Source organism: Paroedura picta, chromosome 2 (genome assembly GCF_049243985.1).
Source record: "Paroedura picta isolate Pp20150507F chromosome 2, Ppicta_v3.0, whole genome shotgun sequence".
Lineage (NCBI taxonomy): Eukaryota > Metazoa > Chordata > Lepidosauria > Squamata > Gekkonidae > Paroedura > Paroedura picta.
Genome location: NC_135370.1, coordinates 101,126,652 through 101,151,399, shown reverse-complemented (window position 1 = coordinate 101,151,399; position 24,748 = coordinate 101,126,652). Strand labels below are relative to the sequence as shown.

Here is a 24,748-nt window from a genome sequence, read left to right as displayed (position 1 = left end):
TGCCCTGAACTCATAAAATAAGGGCAGGATTAAAAATGCACTAGATAAGATTTATATTGACTGCATCTAATACAAATAATATCTCCATGACAGTTAGTTAGAAATTAATGCTTGTGTCTAAATGTTGGTTGCAGTCAAAAAAGTGTTAGTGGGGTCTGCATTTCATTAGATATTGCTAGTATAATCACTTACTTCTCGGTTTTTGCTGCCAAGGCAAGAAAATCCAAGAGGTGAATGATTACAACAGAGCAATATTCAACAACTTATAGATCCAACTGTAATAGCTTTTCCTGTTTTGCTAGCAACAGTATAGGCATTGAGGAAAAATCCTGCAAACTATTGCATGAAATACACAGTACAGGGTAGTCTAGCTGAGTATAATTTACATTATTTATTTTACTTTGATAACACAGTTATTGAAATGAGCTCAATGATTTATAGACGAAATAGGCTGATTATCTCTGATTTATCACTATATGAAATTAAGCTTTAATCATTTTGGTTGTGAGATGATTTTATAGTATGCTGTACACTTGCATACAAAATAATTTATTTCAGGAATAAGGTTTGGTTAACTATTTGGTCAAATAGAGGAAGGTCTATCAGGTAAAATCTGTTTGTTCTAGAGCTGATAGCTGTAAATCCATTTGAGTCCAGTACTGTTTATGCATTGACTTGCACCCATATGGTTCAGTCCAGGGAATACAATCTGCATAGCAGATTGTGCATGTGCACCAAATGCTGCTGCATCAGGGACAATGCATTCATAATTCCCATAAGTATCCCCATGCAACACTCTATGTACAAGGCTGTGGGACTTTCTGTATGCCATCAATATAGTGAAATGCTTACCTGATGAAGACACTACATTGTTGATGTTTTGCACAATGTCACCCTCATCCAGCATCCAAGCAGAAAACCACTAGCTACATCCTCCATTTTAAGGTACTAGCTTGGGAATCTCATAAAGTGGATTCCCCAACCTATGTAGTGCAAGCTACTGGAGAGCAACCAGCAGGCCACATGCTAAAGAAATGTATGGAGGTGAAGAAGCTCTATCTCTGCCTCCAATGTCCCACCCTTGCACCCACCTCCCTCTCCCTTCTCCCAGGGACATTTTTTTAAGCAAACAGTCTGGAGCAACAAATAAGCATACAAGCATGCAGGCAAAGGAAACAAAATATTTTTCACAAGTTGTCACATAAAGCATGCCTCTCTAAAATACCTCCCTCCAAATCAGGAATGAGATTTTTTTCAGTATCAAGACTCACGAGTCCATAATGGGTGGCATTCAAAAAGCACTGTGCATCTATGATTAGATGCATAAGCATTTCAATGTAAAAGAATTGAATTAAAAAAAATTAGTGGGCATTGCGTGCCCTTTAAAATGTTGAGAAAGGGGATTGGCTGCCTGGCTTGATTGACAGGCAGAAGAGAGTCACGTGTAAAGTACATTGCTCTCTTCCGTCATTTCAAGCAAGGATGCAGAGTATAAGAAGCGTGAAAAGGTGGCAGAAGGTGAAGAATGGCTAGAGGCTCAATAATTTTTATTGCTATACCATTACGTCGCTGTAATGCTATTTTTATATATGTGCGAAAGTACCCTGTGTAATTGTCACTATCTCTTTGCTGGCACAACAGTATACACAAAGTGTTCCCCTGATCCCATACTTAGCTTGTTTGGGCACTAGTCTTATAATTAAAGCTGGATTTAGTTGGCACTTGCATCTAAAACCAGACAACATTGATCCCTATAAATATTGTGGGAAGATGTTTTATCTCTTTTATCTCATAACTGGCAGAAGAAATGTGCGATAGGATTGCCTGGGCTCAGGGAACAGATTTTGCTGATATAATTAACTATTAAAGTCAATTCTGAAAGATTTTACTGTTCAATAACTCAAATGTTGCCTTACATATTAGTTTAAAATGAACTATGAAGACAAATAGTGACAAAACCAAAACATAATTTATGCGTGTTGTCATGAGTAACAACCCACAGAAAAGCAGTAGTGAGAGATATCCTTCAATAAGTGCAAAAAATATTTTAAATCCAATAAATGCTTTATTCCAGTGTATATAATCTGGTGTTAAACTATGCAAGGGTGCTAAAATAATTTCTGAAATTATCTAGCAACTAATCTAAGGGTTTCTCATTGCTTACAGTTCTGGAAGCACTAGAGTTATCTACTGTATTTTCTACTGTCCCCTAGATTAGTCATGCACAAATACCCACAGGTTTGGATCATGTTCTTGCTAGATATCATCTAGCTGCCTGGCATTATTGTAAATAAAATACATCCTTTTATCATGGTTGCAGTGCTTTCTCACATTGTTATATTGCTTTTTCTGTTACTAACCTGCTGCTGCATCCAATTTTTGAAAGGGAACAAAAGAAAGGGGAGGAAAGTGAAATTTTTGCATTGAGACTTACTATTTAGTGGTCTATCAGAATCATACTCAGTGCAGATGCATCCTTCTAGATCTGTTGACTTCAATAGGCTTAGCACCATGTAATTCTGTTTAGGATTGCATTGTCCATTAGCCTCCAATGTCTTCCTGAGCACACAGGAAAAAATCAGGTTTTGAAATAATTTCCAGATAGTTGCTGCTGACTGTCCACATGCAACAAATAAGCAATCTATTTGATGATGCATTGAAAATAAACCTCTTACTACACAAGTGCAAAGAAGGAATTAATAGTAAACAATCCCCTGCTTTACACAGCCTAATCAATTTAACGACATGTTTGTTTCCCCAGGAGATACATATACATGGAACTGTTTTGAATTGGCTGATCTCCTTTCTCCAAGGTCAAGGACAGAGGGTAACACTTGGGGAGGAAGAATCCCCTCCAGTGTGAAGTCCCATATTGGGCCTTCCTCTCTCCAATGTTGGTTAACATTTTCATGTGCTTTCTAGTGCAGCTAATTTGGGGATATGGGCTTGGGCGTCATCAATATGCAGATGACACCCAGCTCTATCTGTTGCTAAGTTACAGGCTGAATACACCCCCTGAGTTGTTGACTAAGTTTTTCAAGGCTGTGATGGAATGGCTCAGAAAAAGCCACCTGAAGCTGAACCCCTTGAAGTCAGAGGTCCTGTTACTGGAAAGGAAAGGGACTAACAAGGAAACATGCCTCTGTTATGCAGGGGGTCTCTGTGCCAAAGGGCCCTACTCCAACCGGAGTATCTAAACTCCACTTATCAAACTGGAAGCAAGGGGTTGCACACCAAGTTCTCCTGTATCATATTAAAGGTGTTCAATATGGAAGCATGTCAGCATAGCCAGCAGGTAATTGTTTGTTTGTTTGTTTATTTATATACCACCCTCCTCAAGGGCTCAGGGCGGTTTACAGGAAACAGGAAAAGATACAGATAATATATGGTAACAGGTGATAACAGTAATAACATTATAACAATAATAACAAGATTATACCTTATACTGACCATAAAAAGTCCCTGCCATTTTCCATGGGTTACAATCTTTCCAACTCGCCTTGTACTATAACAGCAGGGCATCCTTCCCAAGGATAGCTGAAACTTTGAAAGCAACTAATAGCTTTTTTGTTTGTTTGTTTTGTTCTTGCAGTCTACAGGGCATATAAGTATGAAGACCGGCTAACAGTCACAGCGTGAAGCCTCCCTAACTGTACAGTACTGTGGGGCTTCTGGAACCATGAGGCCCATTGTAGTGGAACTCTGTGTAATCTGTTTAATTTTGCTGCTTCAAACTCTGGTTCGGACTTGTAACAGCCAGTTGGCCTCAAACTGATCTTTCTGTAAAAATATGTACTCCCAATGAGTGCAGTTTACGCTGTCTTTGAAGCCTCTCTGCACCCACAGCCTTGAAGTCAGTGGCCAAGCCTACTTGGAGTGTTTGAAAATATGAGTTCCCATTTCCAGCTGTTGCCAATTACTGCTTTGAGAAATTGACCCTGATGTGCGGATGGGTCACCATGAAATCATCTTTTTTTCGGCTAAGCCCCTGATTGGTCATTGACCCTGTTGCCATCCTAATATGCAGCGTATCATTGGCCCTAATATTGACTGGCATAAGAAATTGATTGGTTCTAATTATTAAGCCCCACAAATGATTTTCTAATAAAAAATAAGAGTTGGTTCTCATATGCCACTTTTCTCTACCAGAAGGAGTCTCAAAGTGGCTTCCCTTTCTTCTCCCCAAAACAGACACCCTGTGAGGTAGGTAAGTCTGAGAGAGCCTTGCTATTACTGCTCAGTCAGAGCAGCTCTATCAGTTTTATGGTGAGCCCAAGATCACCCAACTGATTGAATGTGCGGGAAGCATGGGATCAAACCTGGCTGGCCAGATTAGAAGTCTGCACTCCTAACCACTACACCAAGCTGGCTCCATTTTGCATGTCTTATCCATCTGACCCTTTCATTTTACCTACTTGTTTTGTGGAACACTGTTCCATTTGGATTCTGTAGCTCTATGGACTTTGCAGCTCAGCTTCGTAACCTTTGCTTGTAAGTATAAAGTGCTAGATAGATATTATATAAAATTCTTATTTTCATTCACTGCTAGTATTAACTTTGTTTTTGTGCACATTTAGTAAAATTCCCTGACAGACCCCAACACTGCCTTTTGGTTTTGTTTGGCTTGGGAACAGTTCAGAGGAAATGGCAATCTACCTCACAGGGAGGGTGGGATAGACAACTTTCCTGCTTTATAATTGAGTCTGACTCACTAAAGAAGAGAGTGTCACTCAGAGGGGTGTCAGAGGATTTGGCCTTCCTAAGGGGTAAATGCTCAACACCCATAGTATATACTACATGTGGTATTAGGATAAACCGCCTCATTCAAAGTATGGTTTTAATGTAATGATAGAAGCCCGGAATCTTTGTGGAAGTACACTAGGGCTTATTTATTTCAGAAGGATTTGTGCAGGAGAAATTCCTTCATGGCATGTACTCCATTTTGTGAACATACTTCTGACAATGTAATATATCCAAATCCAAAAGTCTCTTCCAAAGGATTCAGCTCAGATACATGCTGCTGATCTCCAATTTTTATTTTACAAAATGAGGCTGCTGAGTAAAGAGGAAGATCTGCATTTGAGGGGAAAGGGGCCTTCTAACTCTTTCTGCTATTTTCCTACTAGAAGTCACACACACACACACACACACACACACACACAATTATTTTGCTCTGTATGAGGACAGTACAGGTAGTTGTATTTCCAAAGATTTGTGAAAGCTGAGACAATATCATTCCTTTAGTAGTTTTACAGAAAATTATATGCTGTTGTTATGTGCGAAGTCGTGTCCGACCCATCGTGACCCCATGGACAATGATCCTCCAGGCCTTCCTGTCCTCTACCATTCCCCGGAGTCCATTTAAGTTTGCACCTACTGCTTCAGTGACTCCATCCAGCCACCTCATTATCTGTCGTCCCCTTCTTCTTTTGCCCTCGATCGCTCCCAGCATTAGGCTCTTCTCCAGGGAGTCCTTCCTTCTCATGAGGTGGCCAAAGTATTTGAGTTTCATCTTCAGGATCTGGCCTTCTAAAGAGCAGTCAGGGTTGATCTCTAGGACTGACCGGTTTGTTCGCCTTGCAGTCCAAGGGACTCGCAAGAGTCTTCTCCAGCACCAGAGTTCAAAAGCCTCAATTATTTGACGCTCGGCCTTCCTTATGGTCCAACTTTCGCAGCCATACATTGCAACTGGGAAGACCATAGCCTTGACTAAACGCACTTTTGTTGGCAGGGTGATGTCTCTGCTTTTTAGGATGCTGTCTAGATTTGCCATAGCTTTCCTCCCCAGGAGCAAGTGTCTTTTAATTTCTTTGCTGCAGTCCCCATCTACAGTGATCTTGGAGCCCAGGAAAATAAAATCTGTCACTATCTCCATTTCTTCCCTATCTATTTGCCAGGAATTGAGAGGGCCGGATGCCATGATCTTTGTTTTCTTGATGTTGAGTTTCAAGCCAACTTTTGCACTCTCCTCCTTCACCCGCATCAACAGGCTCTTTAGTTCCTCTTCACTTTCTGCCATTAGAGTGGTATCATCTGCATATCTGAGGTTGTTGATATTTCTCCCTGCAATCTTGATCCCAATTTGTGACTCCTCTAATCCCGCATTTCTCATGATGTGCTCTGCATACAAGTTAAATAGGCAAGGCGACAGTATACAGCCTTGCCGAACTCCTTTCTCAATTTTGAACCAGTCAGTGATTCCATGTTCAGTTCTCACTGTTGCTTCTTGACCTGCATATAAATTTCTCAAGAGACAAATAAGATGCTCTGGTATTCCCATCTCTTTAAGAACTTGCCACAATTTGTTGTGCTCCACACAATCAAAGGCTTTAGCATAGTCAATGAAGCAGAAGTAGACGTTCTTCTGGTACTCCCTAGCTTTCTCCATGATCCAGCGTATGTTAGCAATTTGATCTCTAGTTCCTCTGCCTCTTTGAAATCCTGCCTGTACTTCTGGAAGTTCTCGGTCCACATATTGCTGGAGCCTAGCTTGTAGGATTTTGAGCATAACTTTGCTAGCATGAGAAATTAGTGCAATGGTGCGGTAGTTTGAACATTCTTTGGCATTGCCCTTCTTTGGGATTGGAATGTAAACTGACCTTTCCCAATCCTGTGGCCATTGTTGAGTTTTCCATATTTGCTGGCATATTGAGTGTAGCACTTTTACTGCATCGTCCTTTAAGATTTTGAATAGTTCAACTGGAATGCTGTCGCCACCACTAGCTTTATTGTTGCTCAGACTTCCTAAGGCCCATTTGACTTCACATTCCAGGATGTCTGGCTCCAGGTCAGTAACTACCCCACTGTGGTCATCAGGGATGTTAAGCTCGCTCTTGTATAGTTGTTCTGTATAATTTTGCCACCTTTGTTTAATCTCTTCTGCTTCTGTGAGGTCCCTACCATTTTGGTCCCTTATCATACCCAACTTTGCATGAAACGTTCTCTTCATATCTCCAATTTTCTTGAAAAGATCTCTGGTCCTCCCCATTCTATTGTTTTCTTCTATTTGTTTGCACTGTTCATTTAAGAAGGCATTCTTATCTCTTCTAGCTTTTCTCTGGAATTCTGCATTCAATTGGGTGTATCTTTCTCTTTCTCCCTTGCCTTTCACTTCCCTTCTCTCCTTAGCTATTTGTAAAGCTTCCTCAGACAGCCATTTTGATTTCTTGCATTTCTTTTTCTTTGGGATGGTTTTAGTTGCTACTTCTTGTACAATGTTGCGAACCTCCGTCCATAGTTCTTCAGGCACTCTGTCTATCAGATCTAATTCCTTAAATCTATTTGTCACCTCTACTGTGTATTTGTCGGGGATATGATTTAGTTCATACCTGAGTGGCCTAGTGCTTTTCCCTACTTTCTTCAATTTAAGCCTAAATTTTGCAACAAGAAGCTCATGATCTGAACCACAATCAGCTCCTGGTCTTGTTTTTATTGACTGGATAGAACCTTTCCATCTTTGGCTGCAGAGCACATAGTCAATCTGATTTCTGTGTTGACCGTCTGGTGATGTCCATGTGTAGAGTCGTCTCTTGGGTTGTTGGAAAAGAGTGTTTGCTATGACCATTGTATTCTCTTGACAAAATTCTACCAGCCTGTGCCCTGCTTCATTTTGTACTCCAAGGCCAAACTTGCCTGTTATCCCGGTTATCTTTTGGCTTCCTACTTTAGCATTCCAATCCCCCATGATGATAAGCACATCATTTTTTGGCGTTGCTTCTAGAAGGTGTTGTAGGGCTTCATAGAACTGATCAACTTCATCCTCTTCAGCAGCAGTGGTTGGGGCATAGACCTGGATCACTGTGATGTTGAATGGTTTGCCTTGGATTCGAACTGAGATCATTCTGTCATTTTGGGGATTGTATCCCAAGACTGCTTTTCCTACTCTCTTATTGATTATGAAGGCTACTCCATTTCTTCTGCGAGATTCTTGTCCACAGTAGTATACCTGATGGTCATCTGAATTAAATTCACCCATTCCTGTCCATTTTAGTTCACTGATTCCTAAAATGTCGATGTTCAGTCTTGACATTTCTTGTTTGACCACGTCCAGCTTACCTTGATTCATGGATCTGACGTTCCAGGTTCCTATGGAATAAAAATCTTTACAGCATCGGACTGTCTTTTCGCCACCAGTTACTTCCACAACTGAGCGTCCTTTTGGCTTTGGCCCAGTCGCTTCATTCATTCTGGCGCTACTCGTACTAGCCGTCTGCTCATCCCCAGTAGCATATTGGACACCTTCAGACCTGAGGGGCTCATCTTCCGGCGTCATATCGTTATGCCTATTGGAACTGTCCATAGAGTTTTCATGGCAAAGATACTGGAGTGGTTTGCCATTTCCTTCTCCAGTGGATCACCTTTTGTCAGAGCTCTCAGCTATGACCTGTCCGTCTTGGGTGGCCCTGTACGGTATAGCTCATAGCTTCACTGAACTACGCAAGCCCCCTTGCCACAACAAGGCAGCGATCCTTGAAGGGGGAAAAATTATATAGAAAACACAATTTTTAGAATATTGTAAGCTGCTTAAGGTGACTGTATAAATCTTTTAAATAAATATAACAATGTTTGATCTATCACCACAGTTTTAAATTCATTATTTCCATAATGTTTCTCTTTTTTGCAGGATTATTTTTTTGGGGGGGGAGGTTAATATTAAAATGTTGCCTATATATTATATTTGTTTGCTTAGAAAAACATGTAAACCACATGGAAGTGCTTACATTCCAGTTATGATAATTGAAAGCTTTGTGATCCATATTCATCATGTCTGACACATATTCTCTATGTAATCCACCTAACTTGGACTTGAACTCCACCAGGCTCATCTGGCCAAATGTGTACAAAAACAACTAAACTAAGATTGCTACTTTGGCAGTCGCAGCTAGCTCTCATCTATTGTATATAATGAAATTTATTAGTCAGTAAACACTCTTGCACACAGAAGGGATGGAATCCCTGCTGCCTGTTTCATTTCTAATAAGGTTGGACAAAGCACCATTCAACGTGCAACAGGAAATAACTCGACCTTGGAATCCATAGACAGGAGAAAGCCTTTGCTGTTTGTTCTCCCATCTTCCATGAAACCAGAAGATATTTTCTCAAATAATTCAAGTAATGTAATTTGCTGTCTGTCAGTGTTATTATCACCTACATTTTGCTGAATGGTATAAAAGGCAGTTTTCTTCTCCATTGCTAAAAGTCAGAAGAAAGAATAACAGTACATTATCATGAAATGGTCATTAAATTGCATTCCATTGTCATCAGATCCCCAATGGTATGTTGATGATTAATAGGACGCCTCTGAAATGTGTGCAGGTTTCCAGACACCATTTTTTACTGCTTTCTGTGAACAATCCTAAGCAGGACTCAAAGGGAAGTTCCATGGTACTCTATGGGTCTTTCCCCCCAGGAAAGTGTCATTAGTGCTGCAGTCTCTGTATAGTGGATGGAAGATTGGAGGACATGTTGATTCCTCCCTCTGCTCTGTCTTAAAAAAAAAAAATCAGCCCAAGGAAGTTTAGAACTGAAGACGGACATTGGCTTCATGCCAGTGTTTCACTGAGTCCTTGCTGCCTAGAAGCCCTTACATTACACTATGAAATAAAACAAATTAAGTGGACCCTATTCCTTAAATGAAAAGAAGCCGTGCAAGATCAGAAATCATGACGGCAATTGAGCCATAGGATCGCTAAGAGTCAGACTCAACTGAATGGCTAGCATCATCATCATCACCATCATCATCATTCCTTTCCAATTGTTCCTGAAACACTTTCTAAAAATCTTGTCAAAATAAAAATGTAGCCTAGAAGAAATTTCCTCCAGTCTAAAAATGGGCCTATTGTTTCATGCTTATATGAAAACCTGTGTGTCCCTTCATTCTATCCCCCTGTGTGTCCCTTCATTCTGTCCCCAACTGTAAACTGGGTTCCACAGTATAAATAAAAGGCTAAGGGGTGTGGGGGTGGGCTCAGTCCGTGGTGGCAGGGGCAACAATTGGCCCCTTGGCCCCGGACTGACAAGCAGAGGGGCCAATCAGAAGGCGCAAAATGCCTTTGATTGGCCCCTCCGCTTGTCAGTCCGAGGCCAAGGGGCCAATCTGGAGGTGCGTGCAGCCAGGGGCCAAGGGGTCAATCTGATTGGGCCCTCACCAGGACAGACCAGAATTCCATCCAGTCAGGAGGTGCAAAGCACCTCCCGACCCACACACCCAGCCCGGCCAGAGGCAACCTGGAGGCCTTGCTGCCAGTCTGCTCCTGACCACTGCAGGGAGAGGAGGTCAGTAGGGCTGCCAAGGGGGATGAGGCTTGGATAGGCTGTGCCAGCCCTTTTCGCCCCAAGGCTGTCCTAACTGTCAAGTCCAAATGCAAATTGCCTCAGAACCCTGACAGAGCTGGCAGGAGGCTGGTGAGTGCACTCCCTCCCCCTCCCTTCAGACCTGCTGGGAAAGAGCCTCTGACAGGCCCTGCCTGAGGGGAGGAAGGCATTTCCAAGAGCAATGTAGGGGTCTGAGGGCATGGGGGTGGGCATTCCTTTTGAGGGGGGAGCTGTCCTTTCTGCCAAACAGTTGGCTGACAGGGAGGCCACAGAAAAGCCCCTTCTCACTTAAAATACTGCTGTGGCCAGCCATGCTGCTGGAGGGAAGAAACAGCCAAGCAACTCTCTGCAGATTTGAGACCTACCACACAGGGTCGTTGTGCAGGTAAAACTGGAAGCTGTTGGAGAGGTTCTTTTGCCTCCTGTTTCATCTGTACAACAACCCTGTGCCTCAAGTGATTCAACTCCACAACAACATGCATGAGAGACCTTAAATGTTTCTTTTCCTCAACCATGTCCAAACTCCATAGGAGCCCTTTCTGCCTGGGCAGCTGATCTTTATACTCTGTAGATGAACTGTAATTCCAGGAGCTCTCCAGGCCCCACCTGGAGGTTGGCTACCCCTGGGTTGGAGATATTCCTGGAGGTTTGGAGATACAATGCTTCAGAGTCCAGCCTCCAAAGTAGCCATTTTTGCCTGCAGAGTTTATCATTATAATCTAGAGATGAGCAGCAATCTAGAGAGGATGGTAGAGGCTCACAGACTGTGGTTGGGCTGGGCTATGGGCTTTGGCCAGCCCTTACCAGCAACTGTTTGTATTTTGAGGTGCAGAGAGACAGACAGACCAATATCAATCCTGCAAGTCTGGAAAGTTCAGGAAGATCTAAATAAAGAATCTTTACAGCCTGAAACTGTAAATAGTGCACAAGTAAATGACTGGAGAGAAATGGGAACTAAAGTGACTTTTTTCAAGGTTGGCCTGGTAAATAAAAACTCCTATAAACTGAAAAACATAAGTGGCCCAGAATTTCAAGTGTATTTAGCTTTACAGGAAAGTAGACAGTGAGACTTCGGGGAAAACTAGGTGATCCATCTTTATTAGGCAACGACTTAGCCTTGCAGAAAACAAGAAGTTCACTGGAAGTCTTCAAGCAAAGGTTGGATACACACTTTTCTTGGATGCTTTAGGATGCTTAGGGCTAATCCTGCGTTGAGCAGGGGGTTGGACTAGATGGCCTGTATGGCCCCTTCCAACTCTATGATTCTATGATTCTATGATTCTATGATTCTATGATTCTATGATTCTATGATTCTATGATTCTATGATTCTATGATTCTAAGACGGACTGCAGTTGCCAGCAGTAAGTCTCAGGCTTCAGAAGGGCAGACATCACCAGCCAAGCAACCAAGTGGATTCTGGGGCCATGTGCATTCCTTTTGAAGGAATGCATTAGAGTGGGGAGAGCTTTCCCTTCAGCCTAACTGCCTAGAGATCAGCTGTACTTCCAGGGGATTCTCAGACCCCACCTGGAGGCTGGCTTTCCTAAACCTCAGGGGGATACAATGCTACATAGTCACCCCTCCAAAGTAGCCATGTTTGCCTGCATAGCTGGTTTGTATAGTCTGGAGATGAGCAGCAATTCCAGGCCCCACCTGGAGGTTGGCTGTCCCTGGTCTGAACATATTCCTTGAAGTCTGAAAGTGGGGCCTCAAAAGTGTGTAATGCCCCCACAGCTACGTAGCACCCCCTGACCTATTTTAGGTCAAGAAAACATTGCAGGAAGGAGGTAAGGTTGCCAGATTGGTGTAGATTCATCTTCTGGAATTCTACACTACCTAGGTGTGCATGAACCTGATTAAGGTCAAGACTGCTGTGCACAGAGGGACCTCCTCTTAGGGTTGCCATCTTCCAAGTGAGGCTCTCTACCCTACCACCCTCATGGAGAGTCTGCTATGGGGAGAAGAAGGGAAGGCGATTGGAAACTGCTTTGAGACACCTGAAGACTGCTGGGTCACTGCGGCCCATTCCCAGTTCTCTCACAGCCCCACAACCTCACAGGTTGTCTATTGTGGGGAGACGAAGGGAAAAGGTGTTTGTAAACCACTTTGAGACTCCTTTGGGTAGTAAACAGCAGGGTACAAAAATCCAGCTCTTCTTCTAAGGAGCAGCCGTGAAAGAAGCATTTGGCCACATAACATTTTATCAACAGTAAAAAAATGGAGACAAAAGAAGCAGGATAGACACCTGTGTACTGTGACTACTCCATGTGTATTAAGGCAGGGGGACAAGAAGGGAAATGATGTTGGATGCAGAACTGGGAGGAATTGGTTGCCGTGTAATTTCCCCCTAAGAAGAGTCTCCAATCTGATTTCCCCTTCACATATCTGAAGACATGGCTCTGGAAAGCTCATCTGTAACCACCATGCCACAATTCCAAAAGGTCAATCGTCTCCCATACTCTATGAACATTTCAAACCACAGGTTCTTGACACCCATTTCTCCACACCCACGCCCTCATTTGCCACCATGCCACCAGAACCTCCCACACAACATACATTCAACCCCATGCCCTTACAGACTGGACAACTTCTCCCCTTCCTCTTCCCACTGCCTAGCTCTAGCACCGGGTGTATTCCTGGATACAACAGGCTTTGCCTCTAGTAAGCTATAATAGAGGGATGGGGGGCACTCTCTTCAGGAGCCCCTAGAAACCAACCCCTTGGACCAATCCTTTTGGAGGGGAGTCAGAGAAGAGCCTCCCTGAGCTCAGAAATTTTGGAGGCTGTACCTCAAACCCCCACTCCTCCAGGCCCCGGGAAAGACGGAAAATCCAAAATTCCCATTTTCGTCAATGGAGGATGGAGATTGGGTGCCTGGCATGATTGACAGGTGGAAGATAGTTGTATATAAACTGCATTGCTCCCTTCCACCATTTCCAGCAGACTGCAGCGAGATAGCAAGAAAGTGAGGAATGGCCAGAGGCGCAATAATATTTAGTGCTACACCATTCAGCTGGTGTAACGCTATTTTTAGTGATGTGTGGAAATGCCCTAAGTATTCATAAGGTAAAGGTAAAGGTATCCCCTGTGCAAGCACCGAGTCATGTCTGACCCTTGGGGTGACGCCCTCTAGCGTTTTCATGGCAGACTCAATGCGGGGTGGTTTGCCAGTGCCTTCCCCAGTCATTACCGTTTACCCCCCAGCAAGCTGGGTACTCATTTTACCGACCTCGGAAGGATGGAAGGCTGAGTCAACCTTGAGCCGGCTGCTGGGATTGAACTCCCAACCTCATGGGCAAAGCTTTCAGGCGGCTGCCTTACCACTCTGTGCCACAAGAGGCTCTTTAAGTATTCATAGATGGGGCCAAAATGAAAATCAGATAAATTGATGATCCTGACATACACCTGTAATGTAACAAGAGACAATTAGGATTTGACTACAATGTGGGACTCACAAAAATTCGTAGGGAATACTGATAAGACATGTTATGAACTCCTGCTGTCAAACTGTTTAGTATGATTTTGAGCTGAAATAAAATTAAGCAAGTGAGAGGTAATAAAGGTATAGAAAAAATGTGTTTACACAAGTAATATGTTGGATATTAGTCTGCCTGTCAAAATTACAGAGTTAATCCATTCATGGTTACTCTGCTCTGGTTCAGCCTCACTTGGAGTACTGTGTTCAGTTTTGGACACCCCAGTTGAAGAGGGATGTTGACATACTGGAACGTGTCCAGAGGAGGGCAACAAAGATGGTGAGGGGTTTGGAGACCAAGACATATGAAGAAAGGTTGGGGTGGCTTGGTCTGTTTAGCCTAGAGAGGAGGCGAATGAGAGGGGATCTGATAAACATCTTCAAGTATTTAAAAGGGCACCATATGGAGGATGGAGCAGAATTGTTCTCTCTTGCCCCAGAGGGACAGACCAGAATGAATGGGATGAAATTAATTCAAAAGAAATTCCATCTAAACATCTGGAAGAAGTTCCTGACAGTTAGAGCAGTTTTTCAGTGGAACAGTCTTCCTTGGGAGGTAGTGAGTTCTCCATCTTTGGAAATTTTTAAACAGAGGCTAGATAGCCATCTGGCGGAGAGGCTAATTCTGTGAAGGCAAAGGGGTGGCAGGTTACAGTAGATGAGCAATTGGGATATGAGTGTCCTGCATAGTGCAGGGGGTTGGACTAGATGACCCATGAGGTCCCTTCCAACTCCATTATTCTATGATTCTATGCTTCTGTGATTCTGTGGTATAATTTGTGGATGCCAAATGAAATTTTATTCCATTAATATTCCTAGTGTAATAATGTGCAAATATTTACTATTTGAAATTGGTGATATTAACCACATAATCATATCAGAAAGTAATATGCAATTGTGTACATGAGTAACCATGGGATAACAGAATGATGTACTCACACAACCTCTGCCTCATTTCTTCATTCTTTACCAAACTCTAACTGGAAACAAGTCTTATGTTTTGATATATATACCTATATATGTATATCATAAATGGTAACGTGAAATAGTCTTTTCTGGTGTCCAGCCTCTATTTTGAATTTTTCAAGAGGAGTGCTGTTTTGACATTTTCTTGAAGCTTATTATGTTGTTAGAGGAAATGATAGGCAAAAATTCCACAATTTACAATATTATCATGACTTGATGATTAAGCAAATGACTTTTTAAATGGCTTTCTGTATGACAGGTTATTGAATACATGCTTGATTTTGTTTTCACTTGTAAATCATCATCAGTCTCATAACTGAAGTGCTTGTTTTAGGTGCTCAAAACAGCAACTGCAGTCTTTTCAAGGCCGTGCTAATAAAACAAGTGCTGCATCTGTATCAAGTAGAATGCCTCCTTTTGTGTAGCTCTTATTCAGCAAAATTGCTAAAGCTGGAAGTCAAGCGTAATATACATTTCAATTTGCATAGACTGAATACACACAATTTGCCTTGTGTTTGCTCAAAAACTTTGAGAAATCTGGATAATTCCCGTCCCCCATGTTTGCTATTATGAAATGTTTCATTCTGATCTCTGCTGACTCCCAAGCTTCATCAGGATTTAACAATTTTCAAGACAACTTAATTAACCTGAATAATCTATATGAAATATCTTTTAAAAAGTACTCTGCAGAAATATGTAAGGGTTGGGGAGGTGTCTTTTATTTTTTTACTGGTACAAAGTAGCAATGGTGGTGATCAGGGTATTATTGCAAGTATCAAAATATTACAAGAATCTCTGAAATTTGATGAGTTATATTTTCAGCTCTGTTGTTTCTAAGAAAAAGGTATTCACATTTATGTCAATTATTTATTTTTGAAGCCCTGATAGAATACTTCCTCAGATTAGGAAAGGCACTGCCATGTCTAAAAGAAGGCCTACATGGTTAACAGCAGAAGTCAAGGAAGCTATAAAAAATAAAGAGGCTTTATAAATAAAGTGGAAGGTCTATCCCAATGAACTGAGCAGAAGGGACCACAAGTTATGGCAAAATAAATGTAAGTTAATAACTATGCATTGGTGATCTGACCATGACAGTGGATTTCTCTCTCTCTCTCTCTCTCTCTCTCTCTCTCTCTCTCTCTCTCTCTCTCTCTTTCTCTCTCTCTCTGACTTCCAGATCACTCTTCCATGCAGAACATCAGGTCCAAAGTATGACAACAGAATGGCTAGGACTTAAAATATCCTGGGTAAATCCCATAGCTGTCATGTGCTGAGCTGCACACGAAGAGGCCTCCACATGGATATAAAAAGCTCAGGTCTAAATGCCCGGGAGATTGCAGTACCAGGCCTAAGACCATCTAGTAAACACAACCAAGGAATCTGTTATGCAGTGGAGTCGGCACTACGTTAACATAATCCCTAGTTTGTTCTCAAATCTCTCTCTCAGGTATATACATTTGATAAATGTCTGCTGGATCTAACGCTAAGTAAGAGAAATAGAATCCCTGTGGATTCCACCTGATTTCCCTATCCATTCTTCTTGTTCCAAGACTGCAATAAGTACCTGGCAGGATTTTGTTAATCCAAAACTGACCAGAAAGCTGTATCTAGGCAAATTTCAGTCAAGCATGTCAGAAATTATCTTTCCATCAGGGTTAGATATTGAATGACAGCTTTTGAAATTTTGGACCAGAATGCCAGAACCTGCATAGGGAGAAGAACGGTTAGCAGCAGCATTCAAAGATTTTACCTGGAGATAAAGATAGTTTTAATTGTCTACGTTTTTTGTGTTCTTATCTGGCATTCAGATGCCCAGACCTCTATCTCTTTTTACACCCAATAACATCACTGAAAGCCACAGAGCTAATTTTTATCACCTCAGCCTGGCAGTCACATAGTCAAAAAGGCAGTTCACTCCTTTGATAACTGTGGTCTCAGCTCCCTAATTAAGACCTTAGTCTCAACAACTTAAATTTTGACAAATGCAGCCATACCCTCACGTGGGCTGCCAGATTGTGGCAGCAGAGGTGCCCAAGGCTGCAAAGGAGGGTGGAGGGCTGATGAGAGGATGCATGCAGAGTCTGTGGGGTTGCTCATGGGCACTCAGCAAGGTCGGCTAAAAGGGAGAAGTTGCATATGGTAGGACTCAGAGAGCATTCTGGGAAGCTAGGAGAATGTTCATTTCACAATAAATGATTAACCCTGGGAAACTGATCCTGAGGCACTGGGGAGGGGGAGGAGGGAGGAGGAATGAGGCTGGATTTTTTAATATATTAACTTATTCTCAGGTCCATTCCACACGACTTAAATGTAGCAGAAGTCTTACCTTTGGTAAACACTATTAATTCGATGTTTTGCATGACGTCGCACACAATCTGCAACACTCCCGCAAAAATCGCTTCGTTGTAGCGCTTTTCGGAGAATTGGGAAAAGTGGATTCCCCCTGAATAAACCGCTACACTTCTGAGCACAAGCTGCAACACATCAGCGAAAGACATGTGCATTCTCAATGTAGCTGTAGAAAGAATGTCCCTCCCCCGCTCTTGCCCCTGAACTTCCAGAGAAGCGATCACCATTTCCCCCCCCTTAGACCGGCGCAAGCAACGAGCGAGCAAGTCCCTCCACAGAAGTGATTAACAGTGAAACAAAGCTCCCTACTGCAATTGTCTTTAAAGTTCCTAAGCACAATACAGCCCCTTGTTCGACACTGCCCACAAATCGCGCCCATGGGGGGAGGTTTTTTTTTTTACTTGAGGAGCGTGTAAACAATTAAGTGCCAGCTCCTATGCCAGCAGAAAAGGTCTTTCTGAAACAATGATTGAACAAATATTCTTTGCAACTGGTGTGTTTGCATTTTTAAAAAAACAGTTCTTAAAGGGAAAGGGGCTTTTCGGGAGCATGAACACAACAGCCCATTAGCTGTTCTGTTTGATGGACAGACAGGGGTGGGAAGAAGCACAGAAAAATATTGCTTCCTTAGTTGCGATTCCATTGACACCAGAAACCTGTGGGGAATGAATACAACGCTACTGGAATGATGAAATTATGTGGAATGATGAAATTCCACTATTTAATATAGTGTTTCTGCATTCTGAAAACATTTGGCAACATTGGTCCTTGTGCGGTATTCCCCTCACTGTCAGACCATGTTTTGGTTTTAATATTTTATCTTGTTGGGATCTATTTTGTGCTGTAACACCACTAGAAAACTTGCTTGACAGCGACAGATAATGAATCAAACAAATAAATAAAAATAAATCAAATATGATTGAACTCTAACTTATTACAATATAGACTCTATACTGTAGATTTTGTATTTAGTTCTTTTAATTTTATTCAGAATAACATATTTATGGCCTGTATGTGTGTCTTTCTTTGTTTTTTTTTTAAGCAGCAATTGATCTTTCATTTTCTTTCATTAGGGATTTATTTTTTTCCAAAATAAAATTATTTTTATTTTATTTTATTTTTCAAAATAAATTATTGGCAATTTCCTGTCAGGAGTTGGTGATTATTAAAAAATTTAAATGAGATTTTCAGTATTTCATTCATCTAGATAAACCAACATTTTCATTCTAGCAGCTGTTATATAATAGAGAAGCTTAATAAATTCAAATAAATTGCCTGTTTAAAGAAAGAGAGAAAAATAACAAATTAATTGGTTCAGTGAATGCCTGGCCCTGGATCTATTTATAATTGTATAACACTTGAAATTATGATAGATTTTTAAATTATGGGACTGAACGAACAGAGATTTTCATCTAACCATGCAATGTCATGAGCTGTAATGTTCATGTTAGATTTCTCAAATTTCCAAAATTAATCATTGCCATAACATGGAGGAAGAGGAAAAAAGAGAATGTAAGTTAAATTGGGTAATCTGATGATGTTGAATGATAGCAAATGTAAATGACAATTAAAGTACGGGTCCCAACTAAACACTTCAGTTTTCCTGATGGCTGCAATTTATCAAACTATATTGGTCACACTTTTCCTCAATAGTGTGTGATGATGTATTCAGAATTCAAATATAAAAGATTTCCTGATAGACAACGACAACTATTCCACCACAATTATCCAGCCTTTCTGAATGTTCTTCATCTCTGCAGAGGCAAGCACTGTCTTCCATGTTCTTAAACCCGGAGACTTATAATTTATTTTAGGTATGATTGGAGCCTCTCTCATCTATGTTTGAGGGGTAGGATGGGTGAAGGGTCTCTTGCATTAACAAGAGAAAAAGAAAAACTGCTTTTTCTTATACCCTGCTTTTCACCACCTGAAGGAGTCCCATAGCGGCTTACAAAGCAGTCTTTCTCTTCCTCTCCCCACCACAGACACTCTATGAGATAGGTGGGGCTGAGAGAACTCACTGCAAGAACTGCTCTGCAAAAACAGCCCTAAGACAACTTAGCCCAAGGTCACCCAGCTTGCTGCAACTGGAGGAGTGGGACATCAAATCCAGTTCTTCAGATGAGGAACTGTTACGAGGCACTAAATCATGCTTTCACTCAATGCACTGAGGCCTCACCAAAGGCAGTTTTCTTTATTAGCAATGCTGTTTACATTTTGAAAAAAAAAATAGCCTTGACAGTGCCCTGGGGCCTACCAGGTACTCCCGCTGGGAACTTGGGTCCCCTTGCCACTGCTCCAGCAACAGGGTTGGTATCCAAAAGCTGGAGAGGCTGGGCACTTGGACCTGGTTGTGGTTCAGGCCCTCCTGCCTCTGAGTCTGAGACTGTGGGCAGTAGCTGAGACTGAGGGGCATTTCCCACGGCTTAAAAATAGCACAATGGTTGCTGATTGAAAACGCTACTAATTTGCCATAACGCACGACGTCGTAAACAATCTGCAACAATCCTGAAACCGACCCGCAAAAAGCGCTTCGTTGTAGCGCTTCTAGGGGAATCCAGAAAACTGGATTCACCCTCCGGATAGCGATACACTCCTGCAACCAATCTGCAACAGTAGCGCTAAAGACCTGTGCGTTACCATTGTTGCGGGTTCTTCAAAGTCCCTCCTCCCGAGCCTGTCCTCCAAACTTCCGGCGAACTGTTCGCCATTTTTTTTTTCTCCGAGCGAGCGGGGATCTACGAGGCAACGGGACAGCGACTGGCTTTCAAGCACGATCACTTTCGGAAATTCTGCCCGGACACCACAAGAGTTTTTCACAAGCACAGTGGCACACACCGTCACGTTCCCAAAATTTGCCCAAAGCTTAAAACCCCGTCTACCATCGGCCAGTCCTAGCGGAGTCAACGTACAGGGAGCATTTTAAAAAATTTTCCTCTGAGCGTGCCAACGAACATTCGCCGCTCGCAGTCTCCTGCTTAGCTTAGAGGGGTTCAATAGACGTGATTCGTGGTGATTTCATGAGGGGCGGCTTATGTGTAGTGGGTCTTTGTGTGGTTCCCAGTGCGTGCTTGTGCTTGGGTGCGGACAACCCCTTCCATTGGCGGCTAGACCTCCGGCAAGCGGAGTCGCCGTCCCCCGTTCATTTTAAAAAACATTCCTCTGAGCGTGCCAACGAACGTACGCCAGTTACATGTCATGTTTGGTTGATTTATGCTGTGGCTGGTGAATATTATTGGGGAACTGCCGAGTACTGCCGCACTTGCTCTCGGTTGAACACCGGCATGCGTTTGTGTAATGGCGGACATTTTCCTAAAATGGCTCCCGCTGCATGTTCAAACTGCTCTTCTCGCGTGTAAACGAATACGCGCATGCGTTAAGTCAAACAACAAGGGCGCCAATCTGGCCATTAGGAGCAGATCCTGTTCCCGCGCGAGGAGTTTTGAACGTGACATGTGACCTGATGTGGCCAATGTGCGTGTCCCCTGCTGCCCTCCACCAATCAGGAGCCGGCTAGTCCCTTTGTCTTTGTGTGCGGGAAGGTATATGATCCGTTGCACCCTGCACCTCCCACCACCATTTTGCTCAGCTACTAGCAAAAGCAACATGGAATCGTCTTCTCAAGCCTCGTCCGTCCCTGCAACCGGCCGTGGCCCAACTTGGAGGGACGCGGAGATCAGGGACCTGATCGGGATTTTCTCGGAGGAGAAAATCCAGGACGCGTTCCAGTCCTCCCACAGGAATAGGGAGGTTTTTGAACAAGTGGCTATTAAGATGCGCGCCCTGGGCCACAACAGGACCGGCCTTGAATGCCGGTCGAAGACCAAGACAATGAGGGCAGAGTACATGAGAGCCGTGAACCATAACAAGGGTTCCGGCAACGAAAAGGTGACCTGCCCCTACTTCGAGGAGCAGCGCCAGCTGTACGGGGACGGGGAAGGATCCGGCAGGCCGAAGCGCGTCGGCCGGAGCCTTAAGGTGGTTCGGAAGCCGGCTGCCCCGGTCGAGGAACCACCCGCTGAGGAGGATCCCGGCGAGGGAACCTCCTCCAGCTTTCGCCCTCCACCCCCCGTCCAGCAACGAGCCGCGGAATCGGTAACGCTGGACCTGATCGCCATCGTTCCTGGGGAGCCAGAGGAGGCTCCTGAGCAAACGCCCCTTGCCTCCGGTAAGTGATTTTCTTTTTATTTTATATTTCCTTTTAAGCAAATGTGTGTTCTGACGTTTGGGCATCGTTTTCTCGTGTGTTCGTTGCAACGCATAATACGGTAGGCTGTGGAGAGCTTGCTGTGGTTACTATTTGAAACGGTTTTAATTTTATAATTTTATAATTTAATTTTTAAAAGATTTTAAAAGAAGGTAGGCTGTGGAGTGCTTGCTGTGGTTACTATTTGAAACGGTTTTAATTTTATAATTTTATAATTTAATTTTTAAAAGATTTTAAAAGAAGGTAGGCTGTGGAGTGCTTGCTGTGGTTACTATTTGAAACGGTTTTAATTTTATAATTTAATTTTAATTTTTAAAAGATTTATTAAGATGGTTGGCTGTGGAGTGCTTGATGTGGTTAGTATTTGAAACGGTCATGTTTAACCAACAGCCCCAAAATATTTGCAGCATGCCTCGCCCATAGGCCTTCTGCAGTACTTTGGCTCACAACTTTGGGAGCTTGCTTTGTGGTTCATGGTGTATGCTTGCTCGTTTTTCACTATTTTCTGCTCTTGTCCACAGAGACACAGTTGCCAGGGACGGGGCCCCTAGAGTCTCCAGCAGCACCTGACGTGGATAGTGATTCGGGGGCATCAACTAACATTGGTAGGTATTAGTAAAAATAGGGGGGGGGGCTGTTTTAACTGCTTTGTGCTTTTCTGTTTGTGCAGGGCAGCAGCACTGCTAAGAGAAAGAAGAGAGTCCCTCTGCGTTGCTGGTGTAGGCTTTGAAGCTGGCTTTGCCACCCTTTGGTCCTAGATCTGTTTTTTTTCCTTTTTTTGCAGATTTCATACCCGGAACACAGGAGGAGGAACAGCCTAGGGTGCTTGGACCTCCTGCCCGGCGCAGGCGGATACAGATTCAAGATGGTGAGCGTGCATGACCTGTTCCTTTCGAGCCATAGCTGCAGGACAATGTCGCTAGGCACTAACCATGTGCTCCCTTTTAATTGTTGAGAGTCCTGCTGTGCAAGTAGGCAAAAGTAAAAGCACACCATGGGCAAACAAACAATAGCCATGTGCTCGCCGGGGATTGTTTAAATTCTTGGCAGGAAAACACGGGGACAAAAAAGAACACCATGTCCACCATGGTGTGTTTTGACTTTTTGGATGTTACTAACAGTTTTGTTTCTCATTTTTTGCCAACAGAGGTTCTTTCAGATGAGGAGGAGGAACCACCCCTGGCTCCAGGCAGCCCACCACCTAGAGGTGCGCTCCCAGCAGAGGAGAGGCTTACGAGGGAACGCGGCAGGCTGAGGCGCGTCTCCGTCTTGACAAGCGTGGGAGAGAGGCTCCTTGAGCACTGCTATGAGGAGTCACGGCGTGCCGCGGCCGCTGACCAAGCCATGCTCACACTCATTGCCCAGGAGGGGAGAAAATTGAGGGCAGTCCTTAGAGAGACAAACCAAATCCTACGCGAAGGCGTGGAGGAGGTGCGTCTGATAAGGAGACTCATGGAGAGGGCTGTAGCGGTCATGGAAAGGGCCTACCCTCCACAAATCGCCCCCCCACCACCACCCACACCAACACCACCACTTCCAGCACCCACCCCACCGACTCCCTCTCAGAATGCCTCCACCCAAACAAGAAGGAGGACTATTCTCGGAAAGAGAAAAATAAAACCAGCAGACAAGTACTCCCCCTCCTAGTTTTGCCCACTTTTTCTATTTCATGTTATCTGTGTTTTGTTGTTTGTTGAATAAAGTTTATATTTTTGACTCTGTCTCTGTGTACCCTACTGTAGAATCTGCAAGGCTGAAAGCGGCCTCTCTAGTGATTGTGTATATTGTGGTACTGCTGTGTGGGTTGGAGGTTGGAGGGGTGTTAGTTCAAGGAGTTTTAGGAGTGTGGTGTGGGGTTAAATATGTGCGAGTTTAAGAAGTCACACTGGAGTCTTGTTATAAAATTTGCAATAACATTTTATTTTAAAAAACATTTTAACAGGGGAAAAACATTAGGGAATGAAACTTGGAGCCCCACCAGCACCACCACCCCCCACCCCCCTGGAAAACCAATTTTTTTTAACAAAAGTATACATTTAACAGGGGAAAAACATTGGGGAATGAAACTTGGAGCCCCCCCCCCCAACCCCTACCCCAAAACACAAACAGGAAACAAAACTCAGGTCCCACCGCTCCCCTCCCCAGCCCCTTCCATCGCCCTAACTCTCCTGCACAGCCGTCCCACGGTCCCCCTAACTTTGCGCCGGAAGAGCTCTTCGTCCTCCTTCTTCTTAACTGTGGGGAGGGAGAAAAAGTACACATTAGTACCACACATATTTTCAAATTTCTTTAGTTTACATGCATACACTTTTAAGTGGCCTTAGCCACAGTGTGAGAAGAGTTGGGCAGTGGGGAACATAACCTACGCTCTTCCGCCTCCCTCTGTTGCCTGTGCTGCTCAATCTCCCCTTTCAGCTCCGCCACTTGAGCCTCCAGGGAAGTAACTCTGGCCTCCATGGCACGCAGCCTTGCCTCCACAGTTTCAGCTATAGAAATCAAACAAAGAATTTGATCACACTCCAAAAGGAAGCATCACATCAGGCTCCCATATGGCTCCGTGTGGGTACACACACATGGGTCTCCCTCACAGACATAAAACTCTCACCTGCAGCCTGTCCCGAGGTGGAAGGTCCCTCTTCCTCCCCCTCCTCACGCTCAGGTGCTGTTGCCAGCTTGGATGGTGATTGTGTGGCTGGGCAAAGAAAAAGACAAATCATAATTAAAAGCACACAAAACAGAGATGAAACACAGCTGGTGGACACACCACAGTTAGAGTCTAAGCGCATAACCAAAGTGGTTCTACAGTACTGGCTGGCTAAGTCTGAGGGGGTTGACAGCATCTAAATACTTTCTCGAATTTCATTGGGGACAGTAGGGGAAAGAGGCAGCTAGTCATTCCATGCATGTTTAAGGGCAAAACACAACGAGGGCAGCACTCACCCATATGCCTCCTCATGTCCAGGGGGGGCTTCCCAGCCTTCTCCCATATTTTCACCATCTGGTCGTGGAAGACCGTCCTCCCACTTGGCTGCGGGATCCCCCCCCACTGTTCCAGACTGTTTAGGAAGTCCAGCTTAAGGCGCTTGAATTTTGTCCGGACCTGCTCCCAGGTCCGGACATAGCCCCTCTCCCTCAGCTTTGAAGCCAACACCAGGTAGGCACCCTTGGTGTGGCAATGGGTGCTGGCCATTAGGCGGCCAACACTTTTTGATTGTAGCACCAGCTCCAGAAGTGCCTCAGCCTCGGCGCGCTGCCAGAAGGAGCCCTTCCGTGGCTTCGGCATCTTCGGAATGACGGTTAGGGAACGAACGTGCGTTGCTCCGATCGACCACCCCGTTTTTTAAATGTATCAAAGCTGCCCACCAATAAAATTATTCCTTGGAACATGAGTGGATTGATCCTCCGGTTTGACAGGGGTCGCCAATACTTCCTGGCT

The 24,748-nt window shown here is 43.7% G+C and overlaps 1 protein-coding gene and 1 long non-coding RNA gene across 2 annotated transcripts; one reads left to right on the top strand and one right to left on the bottom strand.

Moving 5' to 3' along the window:
• The first annotated feature begins 19,535 nt into the window (after positions 1-19,535).
• LOC143830058 (uncharacterized) lies at positions 19,536-22,962 on the top strand. The gene is made up of 4 exons (XM_077321897.1): positions 19,536-21,273; positions 21,834-21,917; positions 22,097-22,180; positions 22,460-22,962. The coding sequence occupies exons 1-4, from the start codon at positions 20,652-20,654 to the stop codon at positions 22,957-22,959; spliced, it is 1,290 nt and encodes a 429-aa protein (XP_077178012.1). The 5' UTR covers positions 19,536-20,651; the 3' UTR covers positions 22,960-22,962.
• Positions 22,963-23,388: 426 nt separating this feature from the next.
• Positions 23,389-24,005, bottom strand: LOC143828756 (uncharacterized). Its single transcript, XR_013227853.1, has 3 exons — positions 23,918-24,005; positions 23,679-23,798; positions 23,389-23,547 (listed from the first exon to the last, which is right to left on the bottom strand). It is a non-coding gene; the product is annotated as an uncharacterized LOC143828756 (long non-coding RNA).
• Positions 24,006-24,748: the final 743 nt, after the last annotated feature.

Bases quoted from the DNA above. Each gene is read 5' to 3' on its own strand.
- LOC143830058 (XM_077321897.1), top strand. From the start codon at position 20,652: ATGATCCGTTGCACCCTGCACCTCCCACCACCATTTTGCTCAGCTACT. The intron at 21,274-21,833 runs GTAAGTGATTTT...TCTTGTCCACAG, and splicing joins GCAAACGCCCCTTGCCTCCG to AGACACAGTTGCCAGGGACG. The intron at 21,918-22,096 runs GTAGGTATTAGT...CTTTTTTTGCAG, and splicing joins GGGGGCATCAACTAACATTG to ATTTCATACCCGGAACACAG.